The sequence below is a fragment of the Fukomys damarensis genome, unplaced genomic scaffold, assembly GCF_012274545.1.
Source record: "Fukomys damarensis isolate Sample0158 unplaced genomic scaffold, DMR_v1.0_HiC HiC_scaffold_17, whole genome shotgun sequence".
In the NCBI taxonomy this organism is placed as follows: Eukaryota; Metazoa; Chordata; class Mammalia; order Rodentia; family Bathyergidae; genus Fukomys; species Fukomys damarensis.
Genome location: NW_022900929.1, coordinates 1,184,850 through 1,207,024, shown reverse-complemented (window position 1 = coordinate 1,207,024; position 22,175 = coordinate 1,184,850). Strand labels below are relative to the sequence as shown.

Genomic DNA, 22,175 nt, shown 5'->3' with positions numbered 1-22,175 from the left:
TTTTTTTTTTTTTTTTTTTTTTTAAGAGCCACTGGGTGTCTTGCTCTCCATCCTTTGTTGAGGTGGCAGCCCTAAGGGTCCTCACCTCAACATTATGGCCAGCCTGGCTTATCAGCACTGGCTTGGCCACCCACTTTCAGCTTCATGTTCCTGCACTCACTGTCCCACCATCTGAGATGGCTCTGTTCCACCCAGGTTCCACTTGACTATTCACTCCCTGCTCCCTAGACTTGTGGCCAAGAACCTCCACCCTCCCATGGCCCAAGCACTGTCATGAAACTGACTCCCAGTTTCTTGAGCTGTTTCCATTTTTGTCTCATTTCAACATGTATTTTACAATGCAGTCAGCACCAGAAGCTTTCTTTTCAAACTTCAGTCAAGGGAAACTGGCTAAAGGATATGTGGAACCTCTGTAATTTCTTGGTTTTTTTGTTTGTTTGTTTGTTTTTTGGTACTAAGGATCGAACTCAAGACCTTAAACTTGCAAGGCAGGCGATAGCACTGCTAAGCTAAATCCCTGGTCCTCTTGTAAAAGTGTTTGAAGACTTAAGTTTTTAGAAAAATTTCCTCCCCTAACAAAAGCCCCCAGGCCTTGCTGGTGCCTTAGTTCCCCAGGTAACTCCTTATAATACCCTGGCCTCCCAAGCCTTTCTTCCCTGTGTCCTCTGTTCACTTAAGACCTGTCCACCAACCCATTTTCTTCTACTTGGCTGGTTTCTTCTCAGTCACCATGTCTTTCACTTCCTGGGACACTCTGTCTCTGTCACAGGAGCCATTGCTACCTTGTTGCCATTTTCTATGTTCATGTCCACTCACCTGCAAGGGCAGAGGGCACATTTGTCCCTGTCCCCCATGCCCATAACAATCTCTCTGGGAGGTCCCACACATCTGTCAAACCTGGGCAGTTCTTGGTGAGAAAATCCTTTGTACCTTAAAGGAGGGCCTTTTTAGGTGTTCGGAAGGAGCCAATCACTGCCTGGAGCTGACTCTCTTCTCGCCAAGCCCATTGACAAACAGCACACGGATACCGTGGTGAACTTCCTCATCCGAGTGGCTTGTCAGGTACTGGACAGTAGAACAGTGACTGCTTAGTGACACCACAGAATGTTGTCTCTGATGAGTCAAAAAGAAACAGACCAGGTCTGAGAGCGTTTCTGTCACTTTCTTGCCAGGTTCCACTGATTTCATGGCAGGTTAATATTTCTGAAATTCTCCTGTGTCTTAAAATTGGTGTGATTTAGAAACCAAAGCAAACCTGTAATCCCAGTACTCAAGAGGCTGAAGCAGGAGAATTGCTAGGAGTTTGAGGCTAGCCTCGGCTACATAGTGAGATCCTGTCAGAGAGAGAGAAAACAGAGTAAAATGTCTTTTAATTAATAGCATCTTAGTGTGGGTGAAGTATGGTAGTTTTAGTATTCTTAGGCAATTATTTAACTTCTAAGTTTTTAATCCTCTATTTTTTGGTATATGTTTGATACATATACCACGTAATTATTTACTTGGTATATGCTTGTAATGAATAACAATTGTTTTGAGAAACTGGTACATATATATTATATTTTGATCATTTTCAATACCTTTTTCTCTCCCTATTTTCCCCTTCCCACTTCTCCTCCACAGATTATGTGTCCTTACATTAGGAACAGTACGTAGGTCATAATGGTGATGAGGTGGTTTTGACCTACACAAAATGTATATAACGTGACAATTTAAATGCTTTTAAACCCCAGTTTGATAAACTTGAGTTGATTTAATCATTCATGCCTGGAAATCCATTTCTGAAACTTTACTTTTATATTCCAAAAACAAATGTACATTATTTATTCTTTTCTTAAAAATTTGGGGATCCTTATATTCTTTATAACTATTTAAATAAAATAGTGTATCTTGCAGTACTGTTGAGAATTTCCAAGTCCTGGAGAGAAGTAAATAATTCCTTGTTGTGTCCTGCCATGTGTGGGGGTCCATTGAGGAGCCCCACTCAATGGACCCCTACTGGAGGAGCACACAGATGGCTGCAGGAGCCATGAGGGGACGCAACCCCACAAGGGGTTCAGGCTAGAGGAGGTGGCCTGGGGTGGTAAGATGGGATGCGGGACATGGGCATGGTCTGGACAGTATCACCAGTAGTCTTGGGGTGACTGGACATGTGTGCTGGCCGTAACTGGAGTGCGATTCTAGGTCAATGACAATACCAACACTGCGGGGTCACCTGGAGATGTGCTGTCTCGCCGCTGCGTCAGCCTCCTTAAGACTGCGCTAAGACCAGACATGTGGTCCAAGTCAGAGCTCAAGCTGCAGTGGTTCGACAAGCTGCTGATGACTGTGGTAGGTGCAAGGGTCTTTAGGCTGGTATGGGTCACAGAGGCACAGCTGGGACCTGTGTGGGTCCTTCTGGGCCAACACTGGCAGTCCCTGCCTGTGAGCCAGGGACCTCTTCCACTTCCTCTTAGGGCTGCTTCTCAGGAGGAGCCAGTTTGATGTAGTTTTGACCTTCATCTCTCTCACCCACACAGCCTCAAGTACATTGTAGGGTGTTTAAAAATAATAGTTACCTTGCATTTTGCAAATGCATTTCTTAAACTGACCTACTATTTGCCTTGGGAAGAACATTTTTAGTTCATTTATGCCCCAACTTTAAGAATAAAGCTTGAGTTTTAAAAGCAGTTTTAATGATGAACTTACAATTTGTTATCAAGGACAGTATTGGACTCAGCAGGCTTAGCCATTTAATCAGCATTTGGAGCAATCGCCTGTTCCTCTTGTTTTTCTGAAAACCACGACCTTGTACTTTTCTCTTTGTTGTTGTTGTTTTTTGGAACTGGGGATTGAACTTGGGTCTTTGTGCTTTCGAGGCAAGCAGCAGAACCACTGAGTTAAATCCCTGGCCCAACTTTGTACTTTTCTAATTGTAACAAAAGCCATTGTTCTGCCTTAACCGTTTCAGTGTTGTTACAGGTTCTATATATCTATCACTGTGAGATGGAATTGGAAAATTTTCACTTTTGTAATTATAAAACCTATTGCAGGCAGTGTTTTTTGTTTGTTTGATTTTTGAGATGGAGTTTTGCCATGTATTCCAGGCTGGCCTTGAAGTCACTGTCTAGCCTACATTGGCCTTGAACTCGCAGCAGTCCTCCTGCCTCAGCCTCCCAAATGCTGGGAGTACAAGTGTGTGCCACCTTGGGTACCTGTTGTGTTGGACTGCAAAAACTAATGTTGCTGCTTAGATGTTTTGAAATGTCATAAAACGCAGTTCTGTGTTGTGAATCAGGAGTTTAGAGAATCTCGGAGACTGTAGCATGTGCTGCTTCTGCATCGGCTCAGTTTCTTCCTCTTTGTCACTGACGTCCCATGCATTGATTATTGGACGCTCAGTTGTAGCAGGCAGTCTCTTGTCACTTCGTTGGCAGGTGTGTTCACAAAGCCAGAGACTGTGCTCACAGTGGCTTCCCACCCTCACTCCTGTGACCCATGTGCATACACACAGTGCATATCCCAGGCCACAGACACCCGATGTCACGAGGCAGTCTCTGTGCTATAAACCATGCTCTTTGTTATGTGTTTTTTCATTTTTATTAATTTTTAATACTGTCATCACATGTTAGGTTGATTCAGTGATAGGCAGTTTAAAAGATACTACTCTTCGGAGGGATTTTGCATTTTTGGTTAAAAAGTGGGAGGAGAGAAATAATAGTCATTGTAGTAAATTTGCATTTTTAGTTCCATTTTTAGTGATTTAACTCATTTTCCATTTGCCCCGAGAGTGTTCTCCAGCAATGCTTGTGTTTACCCTGTTAGCTCATGAATTGTAGTCCTAACTTTGTCCCAAAGTTTGCCAGACTATCTCACTTTCATTATTACATTCCCATCGCTGTAGTATATCAGTAATCTTTGGAAACAAAAGACATCATTCCCTTTATAGCATTGTTTTAGTAGTGGTTATTCTGTTTATAAAATAGAGTAACTCTTGATTTCTGAAAACTAAATGGATGTTGACAGTGACCTGCACTTTTTCCTAAACAGGAAGTGAGTTAAGAATATTGATGTTATTTAATATTGAACATTTATTTATATTTGAGACTTTTAGAAAGAGATTTAGCTAAATGTTTAAAGCAGATTTATAAACAACACATGAGCTCTGGTTTCTGTGTGCTTTGATGGATATAATGTGTTTATTCTTTAGCTGTGTTCTGCTTAGTTTCCAGATACTGGTGGCATATAGTTTTAAGTATTGCTAGATTTCCATTTTGCGGGAGGCGGGGTACCAGCGATCAAACTCAGGACCTTGTGCTTGCGAGGCAGGCGCGGTGCCACTGAGTTAAATCCCCAGCCCTGGATTTGCATTTCTGTATTCGCTGTTGCCAGTACTTGCTTTATTTGTGAGCATGTATTGTCTCATCACAGGAACAGCCAAATCAAGTGAACTACGGAAATATTTGCACAGGGTTAGAGGTGCTGAGTTTCTTGCTCACTGTACTGCAGTCCCCGGCCATCCTCAGCAGCTTCAAACCCCTGCAGCGCGGCATTGCTGCCTGTATGACGTGCGGGAACACCAAGGTGCTGCGAGCTGTCCACAGCCTTCTCTCCCGCCTCATGAGTATCTTCCCAACAGAGCCAAGTAGGTGTGGTGTTGAGGGCACTCATGAGCATTTCGTCATGCCCCTTTCCTTTTACTCAGTCTTCCTTTAAGGAGGAAAAAAAAAAGGTGACAAAAACATTTTAACAGCATCGCATTGTCTTCTGTCTCTTTGGAAATCAGTTCTTCATTTGCTGAACACAGCTATTTCCTTTAGATACTAAAGGTGACTTAGGTTAAAGTATCTTGGAGCAAATGTTGAGCATTGGCAAGGTCAAAGTTTCCCATGTTGTAAGTAAATATATTTGGAACACTTTCTAGTAAGGTGCAGTGAGGTAATAGCTTACCTGTGTAAGATGGGACCAGTGCAGAGGGGGGGCTACACTGCAGTGAAAGAGAAGTGCCCATATCAGTCACCACAGACACCAAAACAGTCAGAGCTCAGACTGTAGCTGAGGACTGTGCCAGCCCAAGAGCCCCAACCCCAGTGGTTGGTCCTGTACTTGCTTTTTAGGTACTTCGAGCGTGGCTTCTAAATATGAAGAGCTGGAGTGCCTCTATGCAGCTGTGGGGAAGGTCATCTACGAAGGCCTCACCAACTATGAGAAAGCCACCAATGCAAATCCCTCTCAACTCTTTGGTGAGTGCATGTCTGGTTTCTCAGCAGTGGTTCAGTGGGCATCGGTCCCTGCTCCATGGACATACTGTTCTGTGAAAGGCATAGGTTGTTGTTGGGAGGAACTTTGAGCTGATGGGTTGTGTAAGACACCAGTGTGTGCCCATTTCCCACAAAGCCTCAATCCTACTAATAAACCAAGGTCTCACTCGAGTCTGTCTCATTGGCTTGGCTCTGGCTGCCCCAGGTGAAACAAAAGGTAGTCTATTTGGTTCCCAGATACCTGAAATCCAGATGTCTAGATACTCTGCTTTTTGTCACTCATGTTTTTGTTCAGTATTAGACTTTGAGTTACCCTTTTTTCCTCCCTTATTACATAGTCATGTGTAAAACATTGCAAATATAAATGAACAAGAACTAAATACTGTCTTCACTGTATGCTTCTCCATCCATGAGCAATCAGTGTTAACATTTTGGAGTGTGTAATTTTTGCATACATATGTGTACAGATACATGGATAGTTTGTTATGTGAATGCTTATGTCTGAATTTATAATCTCATTTTTGTGTATGTTCTCACTTTATAAACTCCATCTTCATTCTTCTGGAGTTCAGTAGCCAGATAAATTTAGTTTAATCCCTTGCTGTACAAACTTGCTCTTTTTTTGGAAACAATGTCTTGCTATATATTTCAAGCTGATCTTGAATTTACTGTGCAGCCGAGGCTGGCCTTAAGCATCCTGCATCAACCTTCCAAGTGCTGAGATTATAGTTGTGCACCACCATATCCATTGCTGTTTTTGGAACCAGGTGCCTTTTGAGAGTTAGGAGAACATTTGTGACTCTCACTGGGGTCATCATAGATCCTGGCTCTCATCACTGAATGGGTAAACATCTTTCATTCATTCTCCTCCTTGAGCCCTGCAGCCCTGCTTCCTCCTCTGTGGGGGTGTCAGCAGCTGGGGTGAGGTGGACCTGGAGAACTGGCCCCACTAGTTTCCTTGGGATAGACCAGGCTGTCACTGGCATCTGGAGAACAATACCTGGGAATGCTAGACCCCGTCTCATACTCCTCACAGACATCACCAGTGTCATGGGCTACCCCTCCAGAGTCAGGCAGCCATGTGCTCGTGTGCTGACTGCAGTAGTGAGAGCTGGCCATTTAAAAAGGCAAGCCTGAAGTTGTCCCAGCCTGGGTTCCTGGCTTTGGTAAAGGAGAACAGTCTTATTTATGATGACATCTGTCGCATCCATGATGTCATTCGTGAATACAAGCTTAAAATTAATGGTTTTATGCCAGGGTCAAGATTATTAGGGCCAGGGATCTAGCTCAGTTGTGCCACCACCTGCCTTGCAAGTGAAAGGACCCGAGTTCAATCCCTGGTACAAAAAAAAAAAAAAAAAGATTATTAGATATCAGTTATGGAAGGCAGATGATTTCTGTATACTCATTGTTCATGTTCTAGTGTTGGCTTTGCTGACTTTAACTGATTTTAAACATTCTTTCAGGACAGGACAAAGTAGAAATTAAAGTCTACAATATTTGTCATATTCAGATGGGCTAGTAAAAAAGAGAGCTTTTTCGTTTTGTTTTGCTTTGTTTTACTTTCCAATCATGTCCTATCATATTACTAAGGATAGTTTGTCAAAACCTAGATATAAAATCCAAAGCTGAAGAAGTCAGTTCTGCACAATGTTGTTGACTAGGAGGTGGTGGCAATGAGAACAGTGCTTCAGGATGTAGTTTGTTCATAGAGAAGCTCACAGTCTGGGCCTTAAGATTGTTCTTTGTTTTCTTCATCAACACTTTTTTTTTTTTTTTTTTTTTTTTTTGCTTTTGAGACAGGGTCTTCCTATGTAGTTCAGGCTGGCCTTGCACTCATAGTGATTCTCCTGCCCTAGCCTCCTGAGTGCTGGGATTACAGGTGTGCACCACACCCAGCTTCAGCACATTTTTATTGCTCTATTTTGTGCTCTTGTTACTTTATTTCATAAAACTTCTGTAATTTCTTCATTGCAGGAACCCTCATGATCCTCAAGTCAGCCTGTAGCAACAACCCGAGCTACATTGACAGGCTCATCTCTGTCTTTATGCGCTCCCTGCAGAAGATGGTCCGAGAGCATCTCAATCCACAGGCAGCATCTGGGAGCACAGAAGCAACAGCAGGTGACAGCCCGGGCCCTGTTTTCCTAGACTCCATTGAATTCCTGAGCAAGACAGGCTATGTGATTGAACTCTGAATGTCGATTAACATGAAGTCCTGTTGTTTATGTGGAATTTGTTACAGCTACTCTTTAACAGAGGTTTAAAATCAAAACAAAGTTCATTATAAAAATCTGCTTTAAAAATTTGTGGATGTAAGAATAAAAAAAATTTTAAAAGTGATTGCACCCTGATGTGCAACCTTTATCACTAAGTAAGATTATCAGATTGCTGTAGGAAAGAGACCGCTTATTCAGAGCTGCCCTCTGAAGAATCAAGTCACAGGTTATGGATGATAGCTGAGGGCTCTAGGAACCTGGGTGATGAGTGAACAGTTGGCAGGGGCCGTAGTTGGCATGGCTGCTGGATGCACCTTAGGACCTAAGTCCTGTGACTGGCTTCAGAGTGGGAATGGAGAGCTGGGGTGGCCTGTGTGGGTCCCACCAACTCTATCATCCCCCCTTCCTTTGTGAGCAGAGCTTCTAGAGGGCCACTGTTGCAAGGTGCAGCATAAGAAAATGAGTCCTTCAAATCCCAGAGCTCTAGTTACTGGAGACAAGATTTGGAGGAGGAATGGACAGAACCCAGCATGCCAAGTAATGCATGGTGGTGGCCCTGATAGGACCTGTAGATATTTTCTGGAGTGTGTTCTCTGCTTCACCGTGAACAGGAACAAGTGAGCTGGTGATGCTGAGTCTAGAACTGGTGAAGACGCGGCTGGCTGTGATGAGCATGGAGATGCGCAAGAACTTCATCCAGGCCATTCTGACGTCTCTCATCGAAAAGTCCCCGGATGCCAAAATCCTCCGGGCCGTGGTGAAAATTGTAGAAGAATGGGTTAAGAGTAATTCCCCCATGGCAGCCAATCAGGTGTGCTAGGAGGGACACTGTGTTCTGCCAAAATAACCCTCCTTTGAATGCAAGGGAAAATTCCAGCATCATCTTCTTGCTGTTCTGAAACTTTTCAAAGCAAATGTTTTTTGTTTTTTTGTTTTTGCATCCTCAGTACATTTGATTAGGATGGAATTTACTCAGTGCACTTAACAAATGTTACAGTGCGATTTGAGATTGACTGTTATTGTGGCTTCTGTTAAAGTATTGAGTGACCCTTTATTCTTTACTTTTTTATAGTGGTTAGAGGTAAGCTAGAAAATAATAGTTCAGTAATAATAAGGCACTATTATTTAACTTAACGAGGTGCTTGCAAACTTCTGATTTGTTGTACAGTTGAGTTATTTTCTCTCCAAAGTCATAGCCTCTTTTAAAACTGTATTGGCATGTTTTGATTTTAAGCATGCAGAGATAACCACAGTCATCTTTGTTTTCTGTTTAGAAATAACCTTGTCTAATTGTAGTTGATAAAATTGCAAAAATTTATAAAGTAGAGCAGCTGGGTGAAATACTTGTAAATGCATCTTTTCTCAAATAGAAGTAATTAACCTTTTATTTTGCAAAACATTTTATACAGACACCTACGCTCCGGGAGAAATCTATTTTGCTTGTGAAAATGATGACCTACATAGAAAAACGTTTCCCAGAAGACCTTGAGTTAAATGCCCAGTTTTTAGACCTTGTTAACTATGTCTACAGGTAATTACAGCAGTTAATCAACTGTTGCATGTATTGGCCCATCATGTCTCTGACCAGCCAACACATTATAATGTTAGTCTTTTACTTACACCTAAGTTAAAAATAATAATTTAAATACTAAGTCATGCAACCATTTTGGCATCATCCATGAGCCTTTGTCTGAAATGTTACTTACACCTACCACAACTGACTATGAACGTTTGGCCACCATAGTGGCATTTCTGAGAACTGGTGTCTGCCTGTTCTCTGTTGTTTGCTCACAGCTTAAGCAGTCATTGTCTGGCCCTTACTGACACCTTGGTGTGACTCCTCTGATTACAGGGATGAGGCCCTGTCTGGCAGTGAGCTAACTGCGAAGCTTGAGCCTGCCTTTCTCTCAGGGCTGCGTTGTGCTCAGCCACTCATCAGGGCCAAGTTCTTTGAAGTTTTTGACAATTCTATGAAGCGCCGGGTGTATGAGCGCCTGCTATATGTGACCTGTTCCCAGAATTGGGAGGCCATGGGGAACCACTTTTGGATCAAGCAGTGTATTGAGGTAGGATGGACACAGCTCACCATCAGTGGCTGGGGTCGGGGGTGTGGGTTTTCTTAGTGATTTGGAAGCCAGAAAGTGTTCAAATACACTAAGGTGAATTAGAAATCTCTAGCATAGCCTGCTGTTTTGTTTTTTTATTTGGGCTGGTCTTGATTTCACTGTATAGCCTAGGCTGACCTCAAACTTGCTGCAATCCTCCTGTCTCAGCTTCTCAAGCTCTGGGATTGCAGGTATGCACTGCCATGCTTGTCTGAACCTGCGGTTAATCTCTAGGAAGCAATAAAGATTCAAGGCCAAGTGTTCATCAAAAAGTCCATTGATATTTCTTTGTAGACAGAGATTCATTTTTCTCAAATATAAATATTTAAAAATTCTGTCTACATACTTGCAGACAACTGAGGCAGAAGGTTAAGTTCTCCCTAGTGCAAAGCAAGGGAACTATGGCACTGGGTCTCAGGAAGAGTTTATTACTGTGCTTCTGTTTGGCTGAGTAGAGGTTGTGTCAGTGTCAGGCGCATTATGGGATGAGACATTGTGGCAGGTACATAGGAATTGAATAGCGAAAGTGTTCAAGCCCAGACCCTTGATCCTTTTCTCCTTAGTCCCCAAGTACCTGGTCAACCCCTGGAGTTACCAATTGAAGGCCACTCTACAGCCATTATTATCCTTTCATTTCACGAGGATAACAGGAGCATCTTCCTCGCTACTCACCTACTTCCTCTTCCATCTACCAGTTTGCTCTGTTGCTGCAAAATTGTTCAAAGCAGATCACGTGACTCTCTGCCCTTACATGTGACACAAGCCTCAACCTCCTGATTAGGCTTATGAGCCCAGTGGTTGCACTCTTGCCCCCCCTTCTTGCCCCATCCCGTCTCTTCTTTCTTCCCCTGTTATTCTCTTGTCAAGCTCATCTGTCTTTTATCTTTTTAGACAGGGTCTCACTAGTTAGCCCAGGTTGCCCTTGAACTTGCAGGGATGCTCCTGCCTCTGCCTCCAACATTCTGGGATTGTAGGCGTGTACCTCAATACTTTTTTATTGGTTCTTTCTTTAAAAATTGTCAGTTGACAAACTAATTTTATATATCGACAGAATACAAGGTAATGTCACAATGTATGAATACAGTATGAGGCAGCTAAATGGAGTTAACATGTAACATTTTCTGTGGTGAGGGCATTTGAACTTTATGCTTTACAAATGAAGAGTTTATGTAACTGTGTACCATACACAGTTATTAACTATATTCAACTTGACGTGCAGCTGACCTCTACAAAACATTCCTGCTGTCTAGCAGAGATTTTTAGTCCTAGGCCTTCCATGTTCCTGAGTGTACCACACTCTTGTGTCTCAAGCCCTTTTATTTTCTGGCAGCCCTTCTGTTCTTTGGCTGCATTATCACAGTGAGTGTGTGTCCAGGTGTGTCCTTCCCTTTGACATATCAGCCATCTCTGAGCTTCCAGACCATGTGCTGCTGCTCAGTTAATATTTTAGGTTGTAAGAGTAGCTTGGTCAAGGGCAGTGGGAGCAGAGACTGGTAGAGCACATGTTAGCAGTGCCATATGGGTAATGAGTGCTCAGCAGGTGGGAGGGTGGTCCCACTGTGGGGGTAGGCAAGAGGTTGTAGCACCTCGTGGGAGGTCTCTTTGAGAAGGTTGTGCTGTTCCGAGGCTGATGGAAGCCTTCAGCCATGCAGGGAGGGGAGCAGTGAGGCTGTGCGGAAAGTGAAGGGTTGAAAGAGTGGGCCTGGAGATGAGGTGGCGGTTCTGTCCAGTCGGAGGTAACATTGGCAGGGCATGGTGAGTATGTGCCAGGCAGTGAGAGAGGAGAAAAGCAGGGCAAAAGGAACTAAGCAGAGGTCTTCTCTGGTTTCCCAGCTGGGAGATGCCTCTGAGAGCCAGAGAAAGGGCAGATGCTTAGCGACACGACCTGCAGAGCCAGAGGAACCTGAGCAGAAGACAGCTGGAAGGGGAGTTCAGACCTGTCTAATTCCAGAGAGCAGTGTGGCCCTGAGTGGATTGTCTGTGTGCACACCTATGGAGATGACTGGGTGTTTACTGTCCCTACACACCGCAGATGCTTTAGGCCTGTCTTCTTTTCCACAACCCTTTCTAGCTCCTCCTGGCTGTGTGTGAGAAGAGCACTCCCATTGGCACTAGCTGCCAGGGAGCCATCCTTCCATCTATAACCAATGTCATCAACCTGGCCGACAGCCACGACCGTGCTGCCTTTGCTATGGTCACACATGTCAAGCAGGAGCCTCGGGAACGAGAGAACAGCGAGTCCAAGGAGGAGGTAAAGCCTTTGCGCTCTGAAGGCAGAGTTCCCATTCCTTCCTGCTCGAGAGTTGTATAGACAGGGGCAGTGTATCAACTCGTTTCCTCCTGAAATCCCTGAATGTGGTGACTTGAATTCAACCAGATTTTCCTAAAATTGAAAAGGATCTTACATTGGCCAAAATTTTAGGTGGTGTTTCCTTTAGCTGTTGGCTTTTGGGTAGCTCAGCCTTTTTGGAGTCTTGGCTTTTAGAAAACAGTTCCCCAGCAGTGGGGGAAGGGGAGAGTACCCTTTCTTATACACGGAAAATCTCTTTTCTCTAACAAATAGTAATTTTTTTTTTTTTCTTGAGATAGGGTCTCACAGTAGTTCAAGCTGGCCTTGAACTCACTATGTGGCCTAGGCTTGCCTCAAACTCATGTCAATCCTCCTGCCTTAGTCTCCCAAGTGCTGGGATTACAGGTGTGCGTCACCAGGCCTGGCTAGAATTTAAAATTTTCTTCAATGTTGCTAAATTTTCTTCACTGTTGTTGACTTGCTCTTTCCTTATTGTAGTCTTCTTGTGTGAAATAAATTTGTCTGAAATCATTCTGCATTTTCAAGGATGAAAAACAGCTGATATATTGACTTAAATAAATAGATGGAGGCTGAGACAGGAGGATCACAAGTTTGAGCTCAACCTAGGCAACTTAGTGACTTGGTGAGACTCTGTCTCAATGTTTTGTTTTGTTTTATTTTGTTTTTAAAGAGGCTGGGAATGTAGTTCAGTGTGAAGACACTGGGTTTGACCTACAGTACCCCACCCCCAAAAAAGTTTGATGATTAAATTTTTGACTTTTTCCAGAAGCTTTAGACAGAAATGGAAGTCATTCTTTTTGGGGACTGAGTCATAGAAAACATACCAATCATGTCCTATTCAGTAGTTCTGACAACATTCATCTGAATGACTACAGTGGCTAGGCAACTATATTGCATTTTAGGAATAATAGGCTATAATTCCTAGTAGTCTTCGTTGAAGCTTGTATTATTTTTTTTTCCTGCCTTCCATAATCCAAATGTTAAAGCAAAATGGTGATTATTTCCATAGTTTTTTTTAAAAAGAGGTTTTGGGCTAGGGATTTAGCTCAGTGGCACCACATCTGTCTTGCAAGTGCAAGGCCCTGTATTTGATCCCAGGTACCAAAAAAAAAACGTTAAAAAATAAAAAGACTTATGCTTGGCCTAGTTGACCTGGTGTTTTGTTTTAGAATTCAAGATTTTTTAAGTGCAAATTGAGTAGCCTTCATCTGAAATGCTCAGGAATAGAAGTGTTTCAGATTTTATAGGTTTTTGGATTTTGAAATATTTACATAGAGACTTTACTACAGTTGTGCATTATCAATCCAAAATTCTGAAATCCAGAATACTTCACAATCCCAAGTTTTTTGACTATCATATCAGCACTCAAAATGTCTGTTTTAGAGCAGTTTAGATTTTGGAATTTTGGAGTAGGGATGCTCAGCCTGTAGTTCTAGGTAACATAAAAATTTTACTTGTCAAAAATGTAACAGTCTGTAGGAGTTACATTTGTTGGACTTTCTTTTAAACTTTGACCTTTTAGATTTGCTTGTGTATTTTTAGGATGTTGAGATAGATATTGAACTAGCTCCTGGAGATCAGACCAGCACACCCAAAACCAAAGAACTTTCTGAAAAGGACATTGGAAACCAGCTGCATATGTTAACCAATAGACATGACAAATTTCTTGACACTCTTCGTGAAGTGAAGGTCTGTATGCAAGTTTGGTGGTGTATCGTCTCCTGCACACTCCCCCCTCAATATTTTGAACACTAAATCAGGATTATTCCACACCAGTGTATGTTTTTCTTTTACTAGTTAACACTTTGGTTTCACTTGTGACAGAAAAGAAAGTTAAGTGTTGTGTATATCTTTTAAGTGGTAGATATTTTAATGTAAAGATTTGAGGAAGCAGTTATAGTATCTTGTGCAAAAAAATAAGAAAAAGAAATTAATATCTCCACTGCTATCCCTTGAAATAAGTAGCATAATTATTTACTAAAAGTATATAGAGGGTTATAATGCTGAGGCTTTCTGAATAAAAGAGAAGAAAATGAGGACCAGTTATTGTAGTAAATCCAGTTTCCTTTGTGGGGTGTGGATGTCCAAGTGTCTCTGCTTTTGAGATTTAGCCAGAGAGAAACTTGGGCTTCTGCAAACCCTCTTGTTGGCTATGGGTGTCATCATTTTCTGCTATAACTCTTGAGTGGATCAGTTAAGGCTCCATACTGCAAGTCACTTTGGAAGAATATTACACAGAAACAGTGATTATTATGTTTATATCAGGACCAAGATGAAGAAAAATCACCAATAAACTACTTATCACAAATAATATGTACAATAAAAATTTTTTGGTGACTAATCCTGAATTTTTGCATTAAATCAGTTGTTGAACTTGGATCTGAATGACACCATTGTCATCTTGGATAAGCATAAAATGCTTGAGCAAGAAGCAAGGACTCTTAAATATGTAAACAACATGCTGTCATCTCATAGACCAGGCCCTTAATAGACCCCTGCCCCTGATGCCATTGCTGCCAGGGAGAAGGGCTGTGGGTCCATGTACCCAAACTCAGAGGCCTTCTGTTAGTGGTGGTCCCCATGTGGATCCTAACTCGCCATTTGCCTGGCTTTCGCTCCACAACTGGGGTCTTCTGAGTGTGGAGGTGGGAGGCACAGCCTGTGGCCCTAAGCTCATCCTTTTCTGTCCCCAGACTGGTGCACTGCTCAGTGCCTTTGTTCAGTTGTGCCACATCTCCACAACACTGGCAGAGAAAACCTGGGTCCAGCTTTTCCCCAGATTGTGGAAAATCCTCTCTGACAGACAGCAGCATGTGAGTATATTTTTAAAATCCTATTTGGAAAAAAATGTGGTTTTAGTTCTTTTAAGTATTTGTGAAAGAACACAGTCTTAAGTTTCAGAGGATGAAGGAGCTGCTAAGTGTTGTCCGAGACTGAATTGCAAAGGTCTAAGTGAGCATACTCTGTGGTTCCAGGCCCTGGCAGGTGAGATTAGTCCATTCCTGTGCAGTGGCAGTCACCAGGTGCAGCGGGACTGTCAGCCCAGCGCACTGAACTGCTTCGTGGAGGCCATGTCCCAGTGTGTCCCCCCGATCCCCATCAGACCCTGTGTTCTGAAGTACCTGGGGAAGACCCACAACCTCTGGTTCCGCTCCACATTGATGCTGGAGCACCAAGCCTTTGAAAAGGGTCTGAGTCTGCAGATTAAACCAAAGCAAACAACGGAGTTTTACGAGCAGGAGAGCATAACACCACCTCAGCAGGTGAGCACTCCCATTAATTACCTCTAGCCTGTGGGGTCCTGCTTCCAGTGGCCATAGGTCCTGGGTGATTTTAAGTTATAACAGAGTGAACCATGTTCTGTGTTCAGGAGATACTGGACTCCCTTGCTGAGCTTTACTCCCTGTTACAAGAGGAAGACATGTGGGCTGGCCTATGGCAGAAGCGCTGCAAGTATTCGGAGACGGCAACTGCTATTGCATATGAGCAGCATGGATTCTTTGAGCAGGTAGATGCTGCTGGGTGCAATGCCTGGGTACGGGATGGTGCGAGACATTCTTAGGGATGTGTTTCATTAATGCCATATCCTCAAGTATGACTAAGCAGTTTACTGTTTTACTTGAAGCACTTAAATCCTGTAATACAAAAGTCTTCTGCTTGAAGTCTCAAGAGAAACCTACATGTATAACATGAATATTTTTTAAATATAGTCCTAAATCTTTGAGCATTAGATGCTAATATTGGATATGTTTTGTCTGCTGTCATTGGTCCTGTTGGAAATAGTAGGCAGATTGCTTTTAGTACTTAAATTTTAATCCTCAGATTCTTCCACTGTGGTGTGACCTACAATTAGAGCCTGGCTTTCTGCACTGTGTAGGACACTTTAGACACAGAATCCCAAAAAATGTAAGCATAGCCTCGTGGCTCTTAATCTCTAAAAAACAGAGAAATTAACCCCAGGTCTGTTTGGCCTCACTCTCTTGCATTCTGTGTGGGGTTTGCACCACTTCCTCCTGTTCTCTCTGAATAGTGAGCTGAGGGCATTAGATGGTATTAGAGGAAATTCCAGCACACTCCCAGTCTGTGATTCAGCTTATCCCTCACACTCGAGCTCTGGTAATGAAAAAATGCATTTCTACTTAAACAGTCTTAAAAGCATTGTTAACTTTTTAGGCCCAAGAATCTTATGAAAAGGCAATGGATAAAGCCAAAAAAGAACATGAGAGGAGTAATGCATCTCCTGCCATTTTTCCTGAGTACCAGCTCTGGGAAGACCACTGGATTCGGTAAGCTGAACACAGGAATTGGCAGAATTGAGAATCGGTTAAAGGAACTAAGAAAAAATATGAGAATTCCTCATAAAAGAGGCTCACATAAAGAACAAACAGAAATCTAAGAATAGCATTTAAGAGTCTTGCTAGTGGAGAAACAAATTATTCCTGCTGCCTCTTGGCTCCGGGCTTTTGGGTGCATCATGTGCAGGTTTTGGTAGCCAAGGAGGAGTAAGTAGTTCACTCTGCCGTGGAGCCCACTGGAGCCTCCCCCCTCATCACCCATACAGCTCTCTTTCCCTCTGTGTGAATATCGCCACCTAAAACCCCAGTCCTGCTTTCTCAAATCTGGCAGTGTGTTGGTGTCTGAGCCCTGCTTTCCACCCTGCATCTTCCAGGTGCTCCAAGGAGCTAAACCAGTGGGAAGCCTTGACAGAGTACGGCCAGTCCAAAGGTCACATAAACCCCTACCTTGTCCTGGAATGTGCCTGGAGAGTGTCCAACTGGACTGCCATGAAAGAGGCGCTGGTTCAGGTGAGACTTCCTGCTTCCGGTCTGCTGTCAGTGGGGACTGGGCTGCCTGGCACCTTTCGCAGGAGCTGTGTGTCTCTTGGAGATTTCTCCTCACTTAGACCTAAACTGGGCATTTTTGAGTTGAGAGACAACTCTTGGGAAGGAAGTGTTCCTTCTGGTTATTTCTAATGCTTCTAAATTTGAGTGAAATTATAAGTTTCCCAATACTCATTTATAGTTATGAGTACCAAGGGTAGAGACCTTACTTAGACTTTGAGATCAAAAGGAATAACCTAGACAAAACTGGAAGCACAGAATCAATTACATTGTTGGAAACACTAGTCCTGAGTAACACAGAGAGGATGAGCCAGACTAGCCCAGGGCCCAGCTAATTTGCTGTTGCCCATCAGAGTTGGATAAATTAAACAGTCTCATATTCTAAGTCTGTTGCATTGGCACAATTGACAACTGTGTAGCGTCCATAGGGTTGAGTCATTAACTCGGCTTCGGTCGCACATGTTTTAAACTAAACATGTGGAGTTTAGTGCCTAGTGGAGAATAGGCGCAGGAGCACAATTCCTGTTTTCCATCTGGGAAGCTTTCTAGCTAGATGAGTGATGTGCTTTCATAGCTAGGCAGACAGGTTGGCCACGTGCTGGAGAGACTGTTCAGAAAAGACAGTCTAAACACATAACTTCTGTAAGGAAAGTAAGTTTGTACCTATGGTCATAAAATTTGTTTATTGCTTTACATAACTGGCCATACGAAGTTTAACTTTTCCCTTTTTGACCTTTTGTGCTGAGGGAAGAATGCCCATCACTTCCAATGCAATTTTCTTTCACTGTAGGTAGAAGTAAGTTGCCCAAAAGAGATGGCGTGGAAGGTCAACATGTACCGTGGATACCTGGCCATCTGCCACCCTGAAGAGCAGCAGCTCAGCTTCATCGAGCGCCTGGTGGAAATGGCCAGCAGTTTGGCTATCCGAGAATGGCGGCGGCTGCCCCACGTGGTGTCCCACGTGCACACGCCCCTTCTGCAGGTGGGTACTGCGCCCTCCTCTGAGTCCAGCCTTAGCCCCTGCAGCAGAGCTGCTCAGGTCTGGGCAAGGTCCATGGACTGAGCTGGACAGTAGAGGAAACTCCTTTCCTCTTCCTGTTCTTTTCCATTTGGACTTGTCCTCAGAGTCAAAACATGGAGTGGAAAGAAAATGTTGCTTCTCATTTTTAGAGGATTCAGGTGACAGAGGACATTCTCACAAGTGCTTTTGAGTTTTGCTTAGTTTAGAGATTTTCTTTGGTGCCCACTGTACCATCAGCAGTGTGATGCCACTGTTTAGTTCTAAAAGGTCCCACCCTCAAGCTTCTTAATGCTGCTGTTACATGGCCCGTGCTCTGAGTTCGTCCTGTGCATATCATCTGCACAATTTCCAACAATTTATTCCAGCCACACCAGCCACTGTTCAGCTGTTAAATCTTAACAGTGTTCACTGCTCAAGACTCCATGCATGCATCCCCAGGGCTGTGCCAGTCTTGTTCCTGTTGTATCTCTGGTGTGCAGCACACTGTGCTGATGTTATGGTAGTGATTCTGCATGGTCACCGTTGTTACTTCTGTTGAGAAAGCAGTTTTGAGAGCTAAACTGCAGTGTATATCTATTGGTCTATTTTGTTGTTGTTATTTATTTATTTATTTGCTTGTTTGTTTGTTTGTTTTTTTTGAGACAGGGTCTCACTATGTAGTTGAGACTGACCTGGAACTCACTGTGTAGCCCAGACTGGTCTCAAACTCACAGCGATCCTCCTGTCTCAGCCTCCTGAGTACTGGGATTACAGGCATATATTTTTTATTTTTAATAATGCAATACCACATACTAGGTACATTTTGTGATGAACTTCTAGCTGGTAGAGTCCGTGGGTGATGCATAACATCAGATGGCAGGTGACAGTGTGTGTGTGTGTGTGTGTGTGTGTGTGTGTGTGTGTGTGTGTGTGTGTCCTTACTCTGACCTGTCTTTTTATTTTTATTTTTTTGGTACCGGGGATCAAACTCAGGACCACGCGCCTGCGAGGCAGGCGGTAGAACCACTGAGCTAAATCCCCAGCCCTGGCCTGTCTTCTTACACAGCCACCAGTGTTCAGTCATGGGGGCTCCACGATGACCCAGCCAACCCCAGTCATCTCCTGAAGGCCCCACCTCAAAACACCGTAGTTGGATTGAGTTTCTGTCCTCTCAATACCTTTGCTGTGATGGGGATTTAAGTGCCAGCATGAGTTTCAGAGAGGACAAACCGTATACACACCATGACGGTGTGATTGCTTATTAATACACTCTGACTCTGCAGTCATCTTCTCAGTGGATCAGAAGTTTGTTGAAAAAAAATTTTATTTTGATGATTTTGCTTTTTCTGAAGGTATACTCTAAAGTCACATGTATTTTGTAAATGTGTAGTATCTGTAATCCAGAGTATTAAAATATTTTAAAGCTTTTTCTTAGGAGTAGGTTTTTTCTTCTAAAAGTGTAAAAGTGGATTGCCTGCTCCTGTAGCTATTGGGAACGTTACTTTTTTTATGAAAATAGAGGGAAGGTTACATTTCTGAGCTCTTAGATTGTCTGTGCAAGAAGTATCAAGTGTGAATAATGATAATTAACTGAATAACTGGGGATTATTGTGCAGTTTATTTCAGGCATGAAATATTCAGTGCATCATTTCAGACACAATCCTGATTTGATATTGTAGAGGTACAGTTAAAGGCAGTTTTCTTTCTCATTCAGTGCTTTACTCATGGTTGATAATCTGTAGATTAGTTTGGTTATTGGCAAATTGACCATTTACCTCTCAGTCATACCACTAACCAATGTTATAACTGAGAAATCTTACAGAAAACACAGAAACACCCATGAAAATGCTTTTAGGAAGCTGTTTAATTTTCTTTTTTTAAAAATTCTTACTGGGGATCAAACTTGGGTCCTTGCACTTACAAGGCAGGCAACAGAACCTTTGAGCTAAATCCCCAGCCCAGGAAACTGTTTAATAGTGCTCAGTTATGATCTTTTTTTTTTGGTGTGTGTGTTTTGAGACAGGGTCTCACTATGTAGTTGAAACTAACCTGGAACTCACTGTGTAGCCCAAGCTGGTCTCGAACTCACAGCAGTCCTCCTGCCTCAGCCTTCTAAGTGCTGGGATTACAGGCTGTGCCACCATGCGCGGCCTAAGATTGTTTTGATAATTACTCTTCAGTTTTTTGAGATGGGGAATCTCACTGTGTGTTGCTCAGGCTGGCCTCAAACTCCTGGGCACAAGTGATCTGCCTGCCTCAGCTTCCTGACTAGTTGGGACCACAGGCATGTGCCACCACATCTGGATATTACTTTTTTTTTTGTTTCGTTTTGTTTTGTTTTTGGTACCGGGGTTCAAACTCAGGTCCTTCTGCTTGCAAGGCAGACGCTGGAACCACTGAGCTAAATCCCCGGCCCTGGATATTACTTTTTTGAATTGACAAATAATTGCTTATATTATATATTTATGACATGCAATGTGATTTCCTTGATATGTTTATACTAATAAATTGGTTACATCAATTTAAGAAATCTGTTACATATCTAGAATTTTTTGGTGGTGTAGTATTCTGTGAAATAGATCCCAAAAGCTTATTCCTTCTAAATGAAACTCTCCAAATACCCTTTCATTAACCTTTCCCCTCTCCCCTCCATTCTTCTCCCTCACCTCTGGTAATCTGTGTTTTACTCTATTTTTATGAATTTGACTTTTTTAGATTCCACATATAAGTGAAATAATATCAGCAGTATTCACAGTAGCCAAGATATGGAATCATCCTTAAATGTCCGTCAAAAGATGAATGGATAAAGAAATGTGATGCATGTATGAAATGCTATTGTGAACAATGCTGCAGTGAATGTGACAGTGCAGGTATACCTTTGGCATACTGATTTCAGGTCCTTTGGATGTATACCCAGAAGTGGGATTGCTGGATCATATGGTAATTCTGGAGAGGGAGAGAGAGACAGAGGAAGAGGGACCAGCATAACACTTAAAACAGAAGTTTTGCTGTTTTTTAATTCAGTAAGTCTTCATTAGTTTTGAGAAGTTTTAGGTGATAGTCTGTTCCATTGACACAACTGAAAGCACTATCTCTTAACTGAATTCTTGGATCAACCACCAATTTGGTTATTTAAACAAAAAACCAAACAATTTGAATTCTGAAATGGAGCAACTTCTAGGTAGAACTTCTGGAATGGCAGAGATTCTGACAACAGCAAAAATACTTGGGGAAATTGTCAGATTCGACCTTTTAGAAGTTTTGGAAATTAAACAGAGACTTGCAGAATCTAAGGAGCACTGTTTATTGAAAAAATGTGTATTTCAGGAAAAATGACAAGCTCTGTATTATTTTAATTGTCCTAGTTCTCTTCTCCCTCTGGTCAGTTCTGCAGTAGATTTAAAAACCAGTAGCTACCTTTGTGCAGAGCAAAACAAATTCAAAAACCCATAAAAAAACCTGATCCCAGAGAGCTGGCACTAATTGACCAGTATTGTAGCTCCCTGTGTTCACAGGGTTTATCTTTAACCTGACTCAGCTTACTCAGAGAGGAAAGCCATTTTGGAATACATTTGTAAAAGCAAGGAACAGCAGTTGCTTAACATTAAAGCTACCTGATAAGCAATACCAGCCAGGCACAAGAGACTAGAAAAGAAAAGGGAAGATTGGAGAGTAATGTCTCCATTGGGGGTTTTCAAAAGCTCTAAGATACTCCTGAGAATCTTGAAGATCACACATACACCGCCCCCCTGAAATGAAAAGTTCATTAACATAGGGCTCAGTCACCAATTTCAGCAGGTAAAAGAAGGAATTAGCAAACTCAAAGATAGGCAAATGATATTATCTAGTCAAAGGAACAGAAAGAAAAAAACAGTGAAGAAAAGCTAGTGAAGCCTTTGGGACCTGTGGGATATCATCACACATACTCATAATGACACCCACAGGAGGAGTGGAATGAAAGAGAAAGAATGGTTGAAGAAATAATGCCTGCACATTGCTCAAATTTGATGAAATTATTTAGAAAACACTTAACTTTTCTTCCTCAAAGGATGATATCAAGTAAGAAAACTTAAAGAATGGGACAGCATATGTGTAAATCTTATCTAATAAGATTTCACCCAGAATATATAAAGAACCCTTATGAATCAGTAACTTAACAATGGGCAAAAAGATCTGGAGCTTTACCCAAAAGATGTTTGTAAACAATCAGTGAGCCCCGGAAAAGATGCTCAACTTTAGGGAAACACAGATCAAAAGTATAACTCGATGGGGGGTCTTGCTGTGCACTTGAGGCTGGCCTTGAACTTGAGGCAGACCTTCTGCCTCGCTCTCTGAAGTGATGGAATTATAGGTGTGTACCACCACGCCTGGCCATAACTAGATTTTGAGGATGTGGAGAAATTGGAATTCTTAGACATTGCTAGTGGGATTGTAAAGTACTGTGGCCTCTTTGCAAATAGTT

The 22,175-nt window shown here is 42.5% G+C and overlaps 1 protein-coding gene across 1 annotated transcript in view; it reads left to right on the top strand.

The window, feature by feature from the left end:
- Trrap (transformation/transcription domain associated protein) overlaps positions 1-22,175 on the top strand; it is a 139,493-nt gene that overhangs the window by 90,163 nt on the left and 27,155 nt on the right. Inside the window, exons 45-60 of the mRNA XM_033764788.1 lie at positions 952-1,062; positions 2,182-2,328; positions 4,408-4,621; positions 5,094-5,219; positions 7,215-7,361; positions 8,068-8,267; positions 8,866-8,987; positions 9,309-9,522; positions 11,633-11,812; positions 13,415-13,561; positions 14,566-14,685; positions 14,848-15,135; positions 15,243-15,380; positions 16,046-16,158; positions 16,542-16,677; positions 17,504-17,695. Coding sequence (XP_033620679.1) covers positions 952-1,062; positions 2,182-2,328; positions 4,408-4,621; positions 5,094-5,219; positions 7,215-7,361; positions 8,068-8,267; positions 8,866-8,987; positions 9,309-9,522; positions 11,633-11,812; positions 13,415-13,561; positions 14,566-14,685; positions 14,848-15,135; positions 15,243-15,380; positions 16,046-16,158; positions 16,542-16,677; positions 17,504-17,695 — 2,595 coding nt within the window. The remainder of the gene's footprint in view (positions 1-951; positions 1,063-2,181; positions 2,329-4,407; positions 4,622-5,093; positions 5,220-7,214; positions 7,362-8,067; positions 8,268-8,865; positions 8,988-9,308; positions 9,523-11,632; positions 11,813-13,414; positions 13,562-14,565; positions 14,686-14,847; positions 15,136-15,242; positions 15,381-16,045; positions 16,159-16,541; positions 16,678-17,503; positions 17,696-22,175) is intronic.